The sequence below is a fragment of the Gossypium hirsutum genome, chromosome D06 (genome assembly GCF_007990345.1).
Source record: "Gossypium hirsutum isolate 1008001.06 chromosome D06, Gossypium_hirsutum_v2.1, whole genome shotgun sequence".
Lineage (NCBI taxonomy): Eukaryota > Viridiplantae > Streptophyta > Magnoliopsida > Malvales > Malvaceae > Gossypium > Gossypium hirsutum.
The window spans coordinates 22847160-22862032 of NC_053442.1; the positions used below are offsets into that span (position 1 = coordinate 22847160).

General features: G+C 29.9%; 1 protein-coding gene and 2 non-coding genes across 3 annotated transcripts; all 3 read right to left on the reverse strand.

Moving 5' to 3' along the window:
* Positions 1–426: 426 nt before the first annotated feature.
* On the reverse strand, positions 427–498 carry TRNAW-CCA (transfer RNA tryptophan (anticodon CCA)). Its single transcript has one exon. It is a non-coding gene; the product is annotated as a tRNA-Trp (tRNA).
* A 2134-nt stretch (positions 499–2632) lies between these two features.
* LOC107900054 (1-acyl-sn-glycerol-3-phosphate acyltransferase BAT2, chloroplastic) lies at positions 2633–4326 on the reverse strand. Its single transcript, XM_041095380.1, has 5 exons — positions 4075–4326; positions 3754–3918; positions 3248–3654; positions 3071–3172; positions 2633–2982 (listed from the first exon to the last, which is right to left on the reverse strand). Exons 1-5 carry the CDS (start codon positions 4106–4108, stop codon positions 2746–2748), a joined length of 945 nt encoding a protein of 314 aa, XP_040951314.1. The 5' UTR covers positions 4109–4326; the 3' UTR covers positions 2633–2745.
* A 1523-nt stretch (positions 4327–5849) lies between these two features.
* On the reverse strand, positions 5850–5921 carry TRNAW-CCA (transfer RNA tryptophan (anticodon CCA)). Its single transcript has one exon. It is a non-coding gene; the product is annotated as a tRNA-Trp (tRNA).
* Between the last annotated feature and the right edge of the window lie 8952 nt (positions 5922–14873).

Here is a 14873-nt window from a genome sequence, read left to right on the forward strand (position 1 = left end):
TCTAAATTCGATTTAATTTGATTTGATTATAAAAATTTAATCATTTAAATACGTTCAACTTGAATTCGTATTAATCTGAATATAAATTAATTCAACTCCAAGTGACATGAAATAATTGAAACTCAAAATAACTGAATCGAAATGACTGAAATAAGTAACATAAAATAACTTGAAAATGATATAAACCTCTAATGGTCTTATTTTAAGAACTCGAATGATTTAAACTCAAAATCTGATTCAAATCAAAATGGCCGAAATGACTCCATCTAGATTATTGAATGGTAATGAACACAACGTTTGAAAAATTCCAAAGCAAAAGTGATTAAAATCATTCAAACTTGTAAGTGATTAATCCGAAAATAATCCAACGTAAAAGGACTGAAAGTGAAAATTTTCAAATAAAAAAAATAAAGGAAACATGGGAATTGAACCCGACGTGAATCGAACACGCAACCTTCTGATCTGGAGTCAGACGCGCTACCATTGCGCTACGGATCCCTTGTCTTTTACAAAATAAATGTTGGTACTATCTTATTAATGTGTCCTTGAACGAGGTTTGATTTGATTTCATAGTTTCTGGGGAGATTGAGTTTTTATTATACCATACGTGAAGTCTATCTCACTACATATATATAAATTTCGTCCAATTCAGATTTATTATGAATCGATATGAGTATACTTCATTTCCTTCTATGGGAACCCATGAGAAGCAGGGCATATCCATACCTGCATCTACAGCAGTAATCTAAGCTACCAATTTAGTTGTTTTCTTATGAATCAAATATATATTTTTTAAATTTTACAGCGCACTTTGTTTTTAGTTTTATAATTCACTTTGAAACGAATCAATCCAAATTTAAGAGTTTAAGTTAGGATTATACTAGTAAAGACAACATAAGTACACATTTCTAGATAAGTTCAATACGGATATTTTTTTGAGTTGAAGGTTTTGAAAGTGTTTTTTTAGTAGAAGCCTTTAGATTAGAGTTTTATATTACTTACAAAATTTATTAAATGCCTATTTGTTCATTTAATTTAAAATGATAAATTACACTTGTAGTTATCCAACTATTGGTAAGTTTTTTTTAGGTCATCCAACTATTCGATATTTTCTTTTTTAATCACCAGTCGTTAAATGACGGATGAAAAGATGATGAGGCAACTTTTAAAATTTACATAATTGCAACTTTAACCCTCAATGTTTACACATTGTGTATTTCTTTTTTCAATTTTACTTTTCTTTTTAACAATTTCACCTAAAAAGTTAAAAGAAACAAATCCATAAACTAAATTTGATCGTAAATATCCCCAAAATGGAAACACCTAAAATCTAAGATAATAATTTTCATTTTTTTTCTCATTCTTTTAAAATTAACACTCTACTTCACAAATAAAAGTAAAACTGCAAAAAATAAAAAATAAAAAAATTATACAATGTGTAAATATTAAGAGTTAAAGTTGTTATTATGTCAATTTTAAAAGTTGCCAAGTTATCTTTCCATTAGTAAGTTAACAACAAGTGATAACATAAAGAAAACTTCAAATAGTTGGGTGACTATTTTGTAACATTTCATAGTTGAGTGACCAAAAAAGAAATTTATTAATAGTTGGATGACTATCGGTGTAGTTTACCCATTAAAAATTCGATTATAAAACTTGTAAAACTCAATATTTAATTAGAATATTTACTAACTTGTTAGGGCTGAACTATAGATAAATAGGTAATACCAAATTTTGCATTATTTTCTTAAAAAAATATATTTCATTTAAACATTAACATATAAATAATGAAGATGGGAGTTTGTTAATAAACTTAGCCGTGAGCCTAACATGACAGTTGGTAACAAACGATAACTTGTATTGCTTAAGTTGTTGGACAATCCTTTAGTTTTCAAATTTATAAAACCTAACCAACGTGTTGCTCTCAATACTCAATTTTTTAATTAATGAGACGTTTGAAACCAAAGGCCAACTTGATCATTTGTGACGCCAAAATCCTCCATATGATCCTTCTACAATCTTACAAGTATGTTAGGCATATATGATGAACATACATTTTTGATAACATGAAAGCATATGTGAAACTATATTTTATGATTCGCTACCAACTAAAATATTATTTATGAGAAAGGATTGTATAAAATTGTGATTCCACGTCATTCTTAAGAAAATAACAAATCAGAATTTTCCTCCTAATTTTCAGCATTTTCCTTCTTAAAAAATTCAAATCCAACTAAAAATGCTAAAAATAATGAGGAAAAAGTTGATTTGTCATTTTACTATTGAAAATGAATAAAAATGACATGAAATCACAGTTTCATATAATCCCTTCTCATTATTCATTCTCTAATTTACACTATTAAATAACGCCTCTATTCCATTTATGAGAAAGGATTTTATAAAACTGTGATTCCACGTCATTCTTAAGAAAATAACAAATCAGCATTTTCCTCCTAATTTTCAGCATTTTCCTTCTTAAAAAATTCAAATCCAACTAAAAATGCTAAAAATAATAAGGAAAAAGTTGATTTGTCATTTTACTATTAAAAATGAATAAAAATGACATGAAATCACAGTTTCATATAATCCCTTCTCATTATTCATTCTCTAATTTACACTATTAAATTTCAAATTTATCAACTTCTCATCTCCATCCTCGCCAGCTTGATTTCATAGAAAAAGGGAATTGGTTTAGTCCAAATGACAGATGATGGATAGTTTTTTAATTGATAGACGGTTACGAGCTTATGAGAGCCGTTTTTTTTTCTGAGCCTCGATGCTTAAGGTATCTAAAATGGTGTTTCTAGCTAGTTGGCGTAAAATTTCGGGATCGTTTCCTTTGATGGGTTTATGAATGATGAGTTTGACGGAGCCTGAGTTGACGACATGCTCCATTCCTGCAGGCATGATTTCGCCGGTGCCGATTAAGGTCATAGGTATTACAGGCACTCCGGTTTTTGCTGCAACAGTGAATGCACCTTTCTGCGCAACATGATAAAACCAATGAGCATGATGATGATGATGATCCAAACAAATGGACCTACATGCATAGAGTATTAAGTTTATGTACCTTAAAATCACCTAACTTGCCGTCCTTACTCCGGGTTCCTTCTGGAAAGAAAAACACGGAGGCACCATTCCTTACCAGATCCATACATCTCCTAACAGCCTCCTCCATGCCCATACCATTTCAAGTCCATATACAACAACAATACAATAATAGAGAAAACAAGGTAAATTAATATACCAAATGGCTTCTGATGTCCATGCGCTTTACCGGAATCATACCCAGAATATACATAGCCCATCCGATTCCAGGATAAAGAAATACCGTATTCTTGCCGATGAACTTGAAGCTTCTTCCCAGAGTTAACAGTGGATAGAAGTCTATGATACTCTGGTGGTTCGAAACATACACCGCAGGAGCATTCTGCGGGGGCAGATTCTCCAATCCTTCCAACTCGATATCGAAGAAGGGAGCAATACTTGCGGTTGCCCATAGTTTTGGAATAAGATTGTAAAATTTTGTCTTGTAGGGATCAAAGATGAGCGCCAAGGGATGAGCCACTATCAGGATCCCAAACGGTAAAACGCCTGCCATAACTGTCATACCATAGAAGCATACTCCTCTAAATTTCGGGCTCGGCTTAATTTCTGCACGTTAAAAGTTGGGAAAATTAATAAAATGGGAAAGCAGCAAGAGCTTAAAGAAAAAGGGTCAATGACTAAATAAAATAGCTCTTCAATGAAAACCTGATAAAGAATTGGTAGCATCAAGGATCCCAGTTCCAGCTAGTTGAGATCTTATAACGATGTATCTGGACAATTTGTTTGATCGATTGAATCCCTGATTTAGAGTAAAATAACACCGAGATTCACCCTCACGGCTCGCCTTAATATGCAGAAATTTAGGAACAGCTGCCAGAAAAAAGGAGAGAAGCTAATATGTAAGCCCTCAAGTAACCATTTTTAAACATTCTAAAAAGTATAATAAATGAACAAAATAATCACTTTTGCATAAAGAAGAAATAGGATTAGGTAGATGGAAAAGTGTATAGAGAGTGAGGAAGTTACAGAAAGGGAAAAGAGAAAGTGTAGAGAGTTGCATGGCGAATGCGATGTGATGCCCCCGATTTTGGGTGTCTTTACAGATCCCAAATCGGTAGTTTAAGTGCGTGTTGTTGGATTTGTTTTAGATTTTGGCCTTTCACGCATTCGGCAAGGTGAAAAGGAGAAGCTTTTGGGGCATGGCGTTTTAGAGTTTGCCTATTTCAATTTGAAGGGGCTGTGCCAGCGTACTCCTAAGTTCTCGTCTTTGTATTTTGTTCATTTGCATTTATGCTTTTTTGCGCCGGACTTTAATCTTGCTTGTCCCGACATTCGTTCGGACAGTTTTTATCAAATTATAAAGAAAAAAGTTTTAAAAGTTATTATTTAAAAGAATTTAGTCATATAGGTTTTCTTTTTCTTTTTCTTTTTTTTTTTGCAAAAAAAGAATTTATACCAAATGTGCTTTCTTTTGACATTTTAACTTGGTCGGTTAGTTAAATACTTACGTATTGTAGGTCTCAAGTATGCGTATTTTACATAATTATTTGAAATATTTTACATATAAAAATAATGGTACTTAAAATTATTATTTTTACAATATCATAATTTACCATACTCACAATGTATGTGAAAATGTAATAATATTTGTTATAATTATTTGAAATATTTCACGTATAAAAATAATGATATTTGAAATAATTATTTGATCTTATAATATTAGATTTTACCATTCCCACAATGTCGTGATGTGGCATTGCATCGTTGAGACGAAGGAGGATCGTGTCATCGAGAGGAGGGCTTTCTTCTTGTCGTGATGTCGGCTGCTCGTCGATACGAAGAACACTTTCTCGTTGCGACGTCACACACTGTTTAGTCCAAAATACGAGGCATAACTCCATAAATCTCCACCTTGACTCATATTTGACTTAACTCTCTTGCCAAGCCTTGTTACGAGCCTAACTGATTCTTCATCAAATACTTACCAAGTCCAAGAAATGCTCGAACTTTGAAACTGGAAGGCTCTTTGTCAACATGTTGGCCGGATTGTGTTTTGTGTCAATTTTAAGAATTTGAACATCCTCTTGAATGATCACCTCTCGAACAAAGTGATAACGAATGTCTATGTGCTTCGTTCTTTCGTGATGAATTTGATTTTTCGTGAGATGTATGACAATTTGACTATCACAATATATGATACCCTTTTTCACTTACCAGTTCACTAAACAAACCCTTAACCGAATTGTTTTTTTTTTACTGCTTTAGTAATTGCCATGTATTTCGCTTTAGTAGTCGGCAAAGCTACTATAGCTTGAACTGTTGCTTTCCAACTAATGACACAATTCCCAAAATCAAATAGGTAACCTGTGAGAGACCTTATTCGATCTAAGTCTCTTGCATAATTAGAATCAACATATCCGACTAAATCCTTTTTAATTCTTTCGAACTCTAAACACATGTTAGAAGTACCCTGCAAATAAGTAACATAAAATGACTTGAAAATGATCTGTTTTACTTTAAAAACCCAAATGATTTGAACTCAAAATTATTTGAATTCAAAATTGATCCAAATTAAAAGGACCGAAATGACTCAATCTAGATTGGCTTGACTTGACCCAAACTAACCTTATTGAATGATAATGATCACAAAACTAGTCCAAACCGTTTGAAAAATTCCAAAGCAAAAGTGACAAAAATCATTCAAACTTGTACTTGTAAGTGATTGATCTGAAAATAATCCAACGTAAAAGGACTGAAAGTGAAAATTTTCAAATAAAAAAAATAAGGGAAACATTGGGAATTGAACCCGACGTGAATCGAACACGCAACCTTCTGATCTGGAGTCAGACGCGCTACCATTGCGCCACGTATCCCTCGTCTCTCTAATCTACAAAATAAGTATTGGTCTTGTCCTATTAATGTAATTGTAAAAGAAAAAAGTCCTTGAACGAGGTTTGATTTGATTTCATTGTTTCTGGGGAGATTTGAGTTTTTATTATACCATACGTGAAGTCTATCTCACTACATATTGTCCAATTCAGATTTATTATGAACCGATATGAGTATACTTCATTTCCTTCTATGGGAACCTATGAGAAGCAGGGCATATCCATATCTGCATCTACAGCAGTAAAACTAGGCTCAGGGAGCTTTTGTAGTGCCACCAACTAAAACCAAACTTGGAGAGTTTGAAACATGTGATAATTTTTGTATTTCATCCAACAATTTTCTAGTTGAATTGTTTTCTTATAGATCAAATATATATATTTTTAGTTTCATCACGCACCTTGAAGCGAATCAATCCAAGTTTTGGAGTTTTAGGATTATGAATATGGATATTTTTTTTGAGTTGAAGGATTTGAAAGTTATATATTTTTCTGTTGTAAAAGCTATATATTAGCTGTTTTCTCATTGGCAATGAAGATATGAGGAATAGTTGTTTTTAATCTAAAAACACTTCTATTCTCTTCATAACGACCCTCCAAATTGTAACCTAGAGTTTTTCAGGTAGATGTAAGTCCCACAATTTCCTGTAAAATTGAGTTTCGGTGTCTGTAAGCAGTAAGGACAACGAAGAAGCAGTAGTGCTGGAGAGGAGTTGCTTTGTAGCTAGAGCGAACGGTATACATCCCAGAATGTTTGGGTTGCCACACCAAATATCATCTGCAGCAGTCGAAGAAAGAGGAATATACAGAATCCAACGATCATCATTCGGGGAAAACAATGTATGAATCAAGTCAATTTTCCATGATGCTAGTGTCCGCATTAATTAAATCGTCCCAAAAGTTTGAATGGTGCAGGTAACCACTTATCCTGCCAAATTGAAACTGACTTTCCATTATTGTAAACCATTGATCAATAACCCTGTAGCACTCCAAATGAATTGGCAAGTAGGAGATGGGTTAGTCCCAAGCTGCGAATTAAGAAAATCAGTACTTAGCTTTACGACCTCCGGCAACGAGAGAGGTAGAAGCACTAAGAAGACGCCAACCAAGCAAGGCAATATTGAATTTGCCAAGATCTCGGCATGTTTGCCACCAAACTGTGTCCAATCTTATATATTCCTTTTTCTATTATTATTATTATATTCTATAATTTTATATCATCATTTTAATTCTATTTGAAGTCTAAACATTCCACTGATTGTACATGAAATACATTTATGTTTTCTTCAAGGTTCTATCCTCTCCACCTATATTATAGTGTGTAAAAGAATTATTGACAAATGAACAATGATTATTTATGTTTTGCATTAATGGAAACAATTCAGTGAGCAGAACATAACAATGATATCAATTTAAGAGATATAACTCATCACTATAAATAGTGACAACTTTTGATTAATAATCAAATGACATAATTTTTGCTTACTTATAACTTTTCATATGCAACTATTAAAACATTATATATATATTGAAAATATTTCACCATACGCTATATTTTTAAGATAAAAATTGATTGTTCAGCCTTATTTATATGACAAAAAAAATATTTTTCCACGGAACAAGGCCTTAGGAAGGCAAATCAAATGCTTGGAAAAGAGGTGTAGAGGTGGCAAATAGGTGAGCTCGGGTGAGCTTTTATTGAACTCGGATTTTGTTGGATGAGCTCTAACGATTTCAATTGATTTTGAAACTTGTAAGTTATAAATATTTTTATTTCGAATATAATAATTTATTTTATTTTTATATGATGCTGGTGCAATTCAAATTTGCCTTATAAAAAACTTAACTTTTTTATATATATATATAAAAAATAGAGTTATTTTATATAAAAGAATTAAAATATTTATGTTATAAAATAAAGAGAGATGGGGAGAATAAAGAACAAAGAAAATATGAAAACAATTGAGAACGTAATTTACTGATCAAAAGGAGTGATTACAATGCTTCATCAGAGTCTCTATTTATACGCATAAGAAGTATAAAAGAAGTAGAGATCTAATTTTAATAACTATTAGAATTTAAAGTACATTAAAACTTTATCTTAATCATGATGGACATCCACTTAATAAGATATTCATAACAGTTTATTGTATGTAAAATTTATTATCCTATAATATTATATGAATTGATGAAAATACCTTTTATTGTTCATTATTATATTATATTGAAAATTAAATAACTTTTTATCTTTCTTTTAAATTTATAAATCTAATTCTCATATTCTAAAATATTTATTCTCAAACCCAAATATATTATGGTAAGCTCAAGCCCAAATAAAATATTCATTATTATCCAAACTCAAAATAAACTAATTATAGCCTAAATATCAAGTCTAAAAAAAAACCCCCCAGTACCCAAATACAATTTGTAAAATTTAAAGGCCAATTCAAAATCTAATTTAATAAAAAACAATTTATTAAGATATTAAATTTATAATAATATTTTATGTATTGCTAGCTATAAACATGTATTTTAATATACAAAATTACCCATAACTATCGATGTTATATCTTTTATTATAATCTATAATACAATAATAGTTATATATATTAATAATTATAAAATGTATTATTTTGTTACGTAATAGTATATCGCATACTATAACAATAGTACATAAAGTATTAATTATTATAAGATATTATTGTTTATCATTATGTTGATTGAAATATGCTCTAAGTTTCTTTAGTTTTCATACATTTGAAAGTTAACTCTCCAACTACATTATATAGACTTAATGCATAATTTGGTACCTAAGTTTGATACTTCTTTCTAATGTGGCACTTGTGTTATTTTTTGGTCCAATGTGATACCTGTATTTGACAAAAGTTATACATTTTGGTGCCTAAAGGTAACAATGTTAACTTTTTAGTGTTTAATTCGAGTCTTAGAGTTGAATTGATGAAAGCTCATAATTAACTAATAATATTAGCACTTAACTGTTATTAAATCAATCCTAAAACCCAAATTAAATCAAATTTTTCCTACTACATTTGACAAATTAAATGAAAAATTAAACAAATTCATAATTAACACTAAATTTATTATATTACCAAAATCATGAAAATTTTAAACATAATAATATTAGCAATTATTTTTCATCAAATCTACCATAAAGTCCGAATCAAACACTAAAAAGTTTATCTTTGGGTACCAAATTGGATAACCTTTTTCAAATACATGTACCACAATGAACAAAATAAAAATAAAAATACCAAAAATGTCAAACTCATATATCAAATGAATTTTTAAACACGTTATATAATATTATATCATATGATTCGTATTATATAATAGTATATATATGCATCAATAAAATTATATATATATTCAAATTTTAATTATGTATTTGTTTTTGTAAGTTGATATGTGGATTATATTTTATTATTATAGAATTTTACAAATTACGGGTTGGTTCAAAATAGAAAAGAATTGAATATATCTTTAGTTGCGGGAAGAGAAAAGTTTGAGATGCAACTCAATGTTTTGAAGTGGTGGAAGCAAACTCGAACAATGACAAGGGATTTATTTTATATCAATAAATGGAGGAATTATCTTACGTACACGCCTCATAATATTGAAATATTAATCTGCACTCATAATTGGATACGACATATCCACATATTCTGGTGGTAAGAGCTTTCAGTCATTAACTATATTTTTGTTATTTTACATCAGATGAAGAAGAAGATGAATCATTGAAATTGAGAAGAAATGTTGAGATGTTGAATTTAAATTGATTGAGTTATGAAGTATGTTGAGATTCTACATTTTAATTAGTTGTTTTTATATTTTTTTATTCACATTTCTTTAAAAAATTATTTACAAAACTTCTAATTTCAAATTTCAAATGACTTGATTTTATGTAATTTTATTAAGAATCAGCTTTATGTATTTTGTAATATATTTTTATTAATATATTTTATTTTTAATTGTTAAACAACTTTTAAATTTTCTAAGATATTCTTTTATTAAAAGATATTGGTTTAAAATTAAATTTATTATTAATGTTATTATTATTGTATAGTAAATCAATTTTAATCATTTGTAATAAGTATAACGCAAGTTATAGTATTGTTAAATTAATATATTATCATTAAAGTTTAATTTTATAGATTTTAATAATTATTAAATTTATAGATTTATTAGACATATATAATTATAACATTATCTTCTTTAATTTATATTTTTAAAAATTTATTTCACTTTATAATTTAATATAAAAATTATTATTAATTACTTTTCATATTAATAAAAGTTTCATATAAATTTAAAATGCTTATGAATTTATTTTCAAAAACTGATCATTTATTTATATTTTATTTTTAAAGTAATATCATAAAAATATATTAAATATTAATGTGTATTATGGTTGTTCAGTTATAAATTCAAGTTTTGGATCGAATTTATCTTGGGTTCAGGCCAAAATAGTCATGGGCTCGAGCTGTTCTGGACTTGGATCTATTACAAGCTTGGGCTTTCTCGAATTCATATTGAAATGGGCGGGCTTTCTTGTTCGGGCATATTTTGCCAACTCTATATAGGTGACAAATAGGTAGGCTTAGATTGGGTTTACTTCAGACTCAGATTTCTCGGTCTCAAATTTTTTCAGATTCAAGCTTAGACTGAGCCAGGCGGGTTCTAACGAATTTATGTAATTTTAAAATTTTCAAGTTATAATTATTTTAATTTTAAATTTAACAATTCATTTTACTTTTATACAATAACACAATTCAAATTTGTATTGTAAAAAGAATGAAATATATATATATATATATATTTAATAGTCTTTTATATAAAATAATTAAAGTGCTTATTGTATAAAGAATTTATTGTTCTATGATATTATATGAATTGACGAAAAGAATATTTTAAAAATCAACATTTATTTTTATCAAACAACATAATTATATTCAACACATATAAAAATATACTAATTTACCAAGCAATTTCTATTATAAGTTTAACACTTAAAAAAATATACTAGTAAAAATTCAGTACTCAATTTTTCAGTACTTAAAATTTTAATTTATCAAACGCACCTAACTTAAATAAAAAATACTTTTAGGCAATAAAAATTAAATAAAAAGAAAAATTCAATTTGATTTTAATAATAACGAATTTAACTTGTCAACATAATATATTTTAATAATAACCAAAGTAAACTAATAAAACCTAAAAAAGTTCAAATTCCTTTTTCTATTGCTAAAATGCTAAATAAGCACTCTAAAAATAATAAAAAAATAATTAAACTCTTTTCGAAAAGTGTATCCAATTGAATCCTTTAAATCAAGATTGATAGTTAATTGAGCTCTTTGAATTCATTTTTCTATTGAAGCCCTTGACAGACTATAAGTGTTGAAGTGGTTGACGTGGCAAGCTGTGTGGTGGCTGTCAGGGAAAAACAATGACATGGTATGTCAATGTGGAAAAATGATGACATAGACTGCTTAATTGATGTTTATTAATTTGTTAGGGCTTAATTGATTTTTAAGTATTTTAGGAGAGCTTAATTGTTTATTTAAATAAAAATTTATTAAAAATTCTCAACTTTTTTAATATAAATAATAAAAAGAATTATTAAAAATTTATAAAATAATATAATAACTATTAAAAATTATAAAAAAAATATAGAAATATTTTAAAAGTTATAAGTTTCTTAGAAAATTATAAAAAGATAGAAAATGATATAAAACTTACTGAAATTATTCAAAAATTATAAAAATAAAAAATATATATTACTTTTTTTCTCTCTCTCAAATTGTCTTACATCATACCTCAACCCATCGTTATCAACTTCTATAAAATCAACTTTCCTCAATTAAAACATTATCCCTCACTAAAGATGTTCATGGGCTAAGTTAAGCTTAAGCCTGATTTCAAAAATATTTCTAGGCCCAAGCCAAGTTAAACCTGGCCTGCCCAAATATCTTGTTTCACCATTTTAAAAATGATAAAAATATTTTTGTTCAAATTTAATTATAAAAATATACAAAATATTAAAATATATTTTTATCTATATATATATTTTTTTTGAATAGTAAATTGTATTGCACATGAACACCTCTACCCATCACTTACCTTAAGCTATCAAGCACTAAACTCACCATCACTCAAATCCTTTACTCAACACCCCACACAAGTCTAATCATCATTACGCTTCAATTTCTCTATATCCTTATTACTAAAACCAAAAACTCCAAACCTGTAAAATAAAATAAAAAATTAACCTTTTTTATATTTTCAATTTTTTTTATAATTTTTAATATTTTAAATAAAATTTAAAGAATTGTTTACTTTTATAAACTTTTTATTATATTTTAAAAATATTGTAATATTAATAATTCTTATAATCTTTTGCATTTTTTTGTTAAGAACAGAAATTTTGAGAAGAAAAATTACAGAAAAAGAAGAAGAAAAGAAGAAAGTTTAGAGGAAGAAGATGAGAGCAGAGAGAAAAGTCGTGACTATCATTCCATAACTGTTTTCCCTTTAGCCTGATTGGTGCTAAAATAGGAGAATAATGGATCAAAACAAATTGGCAACTGTCAAAACAACTTCCATCAAAACATACCGTTTCAATTAAAAGACACTGACCAAAATAGTGCTGTAAAATATCCTTTAGCGCACCGTTTAACTAAAGAAATTAAAACGCAGTGTTTTGGTAATTAAAACCACAGACCCTTTACACTTATTCAACTGAAATAATAGAAAATTGAAAAGGTTGAGTCATTTCCCTCCAGGAGCAGATTCGTTCCATATCAATTTCTCCTTTCCTAAAAAACGGTCCTTGTCCTCAAGGATCAAAAGCTGGATATCTCTGGGGTCACTGAAGCTTTCCTAGGTAGAGTCTTCAGGAAAGGTGTTGGCCCACTCCACCAAGACCTCGGTGACAGCTTGATTTCCTCTTTTAACCATGCACTGATCCCCTATTTTGATTGGAACTTTTGGAAGATCACCATTAGTGCCCACCAGCGGAAGTAAGGGTGAGACAAGAGTGTGGCCGATATGCTTATTGAGTTGAGATACATGAAACGTTGGATGGATTCGTGATTCATAAGGAACGGTCAGTTTGTAAGCTTGATTGGGTAGAGACCATAATATCTTGGTGATAATTTCTGGTTGGCCACTTTTTTGAGTGAACATTAACGATAAGGTTGCAGCTTGAGATACACAAATTCACCAACCTGAAATTCTCGCTCAGATCTTTTCTTATCAGCAAGCTGCTTCATGCGTCCTTGAGCCCTCTTCAAATGAAACTTAAGCAAGTGTTTAGCTATTTCCTTTGCTTGTAAACTACTGTCAACAATAGCAAGATGCGAAGAACCTACAAAATAGGGTTGATGCAGTGGAGGTCATTGGCCATAAAGGGCTTCATATGGTGTGGTTTGTATGGTTGTATGATAGGTAGTATTATACCACTACTCTGCCAAGGGAATCCAACTCACCCAATCGCTGGGCTTTTCACCAGTCATACATCGTAAGTAGCCCTCCAAACATCTATTCAATACCTCTATTTGGCCATCAATTTGAGGATGGTAAATAGTGGATAGATGTAGCTTGGTGCCCATGTGCTTGAACAGTTCTTATCAGAATGTGCTAATAAAAATCTTATCTCGATCCGAGACAATGGATTCAGGAGCACTATGGAGCTTGTAAACTTGACATAAAAAATTCATGAGCCATATTGACTGTAGTGTAAGGGTGAGAGAGAGTTAGGAAGTGACCATACTTAGTCAACCTATCTACCACAACCAGTATGGCGTTCTTCCCTTTTGAATGAGGTAACCCTTTGATAAAATCCATGATAATAACAACCCAAGCTCGGTCTGGAATGGGGAGGGGTTAAAGGAGACCAGGTGATGCTACTAAGTCTGCCATACACCTCTGACAAATGGAATATTCCTTTACCCATGTTTTAACATCCTTCGATAACCCTTTCCAATAGAGCATACTTGACAACCTGTGTCTGGTGGCATGAATTCTAGAGTGTCCACCAGCCAAACTAGTATGGAAATAATGAAACAAATTTTTCCTCAAGTCAGTATTATTCCCCACAACAATTTTCCCCTTTCTCCTAAGGGTTTTACTATCCTATGTGAACTTTGGGTGAGAAGAGGTGATGCAACCTTAGCCCGGGAAATTACTACCGAATCCATTGAGCTGCCACGAGGACCAATAACTCGATCACGAGCTAAGAGATTTCGAAATGCAATAGCAAGCTATGTGGAACGAGCTTGGGAAGAGGGAGTGGCCTGATTTGATAGTCGTGCTTCAAACCGTTCAAAAGGCGTTACTTGCAATTTATTGCAAGCTGAATTTGTTTCTTTTAATTAACTTGTTTTAGTTTAATAAATAAGTTGCTGATCAATTAATTTAACTTATCTTAAAGTTTTAATACATGAGTTTGTTATTGAACTTTATTAAATAAGATGCTTCTTAATTGATCTAGTTCCTAGGATTATTTATTGATGCATAAATTAAGTTCTTTAAATTATGCTTCTTTAATTAAACTAGTTCCTGGAATAATTATTGCATATATGTTTTAGTTCATTTATTTAAGTAAGTTTAATATGTGTTATGATTAATAAGTGTTTTAATGTGTTTAATAAACTCATTTTAATGTGTTTATTGCAGGTGACTTTTTAGCTTATAGTGGTTACAATTCAAGGCTGTTACACATTTAATAAGTGGCTGTTCAAGTTCTTTTGAGTTACAATTAAAGGGGCTGTTAAAAAAAGGAGCTTAAAGATCATTAAAAGGAGTTTTTAAAGAGCATTTTATGCCCTTTAAAATTCAGCAGCAACTCTTCCACTTCCAGCCGTTTTTGGAGCTTTTAAGAGAAATTAATCAAGCCTTTGAATGTCATTAAGGAGCTGGTAA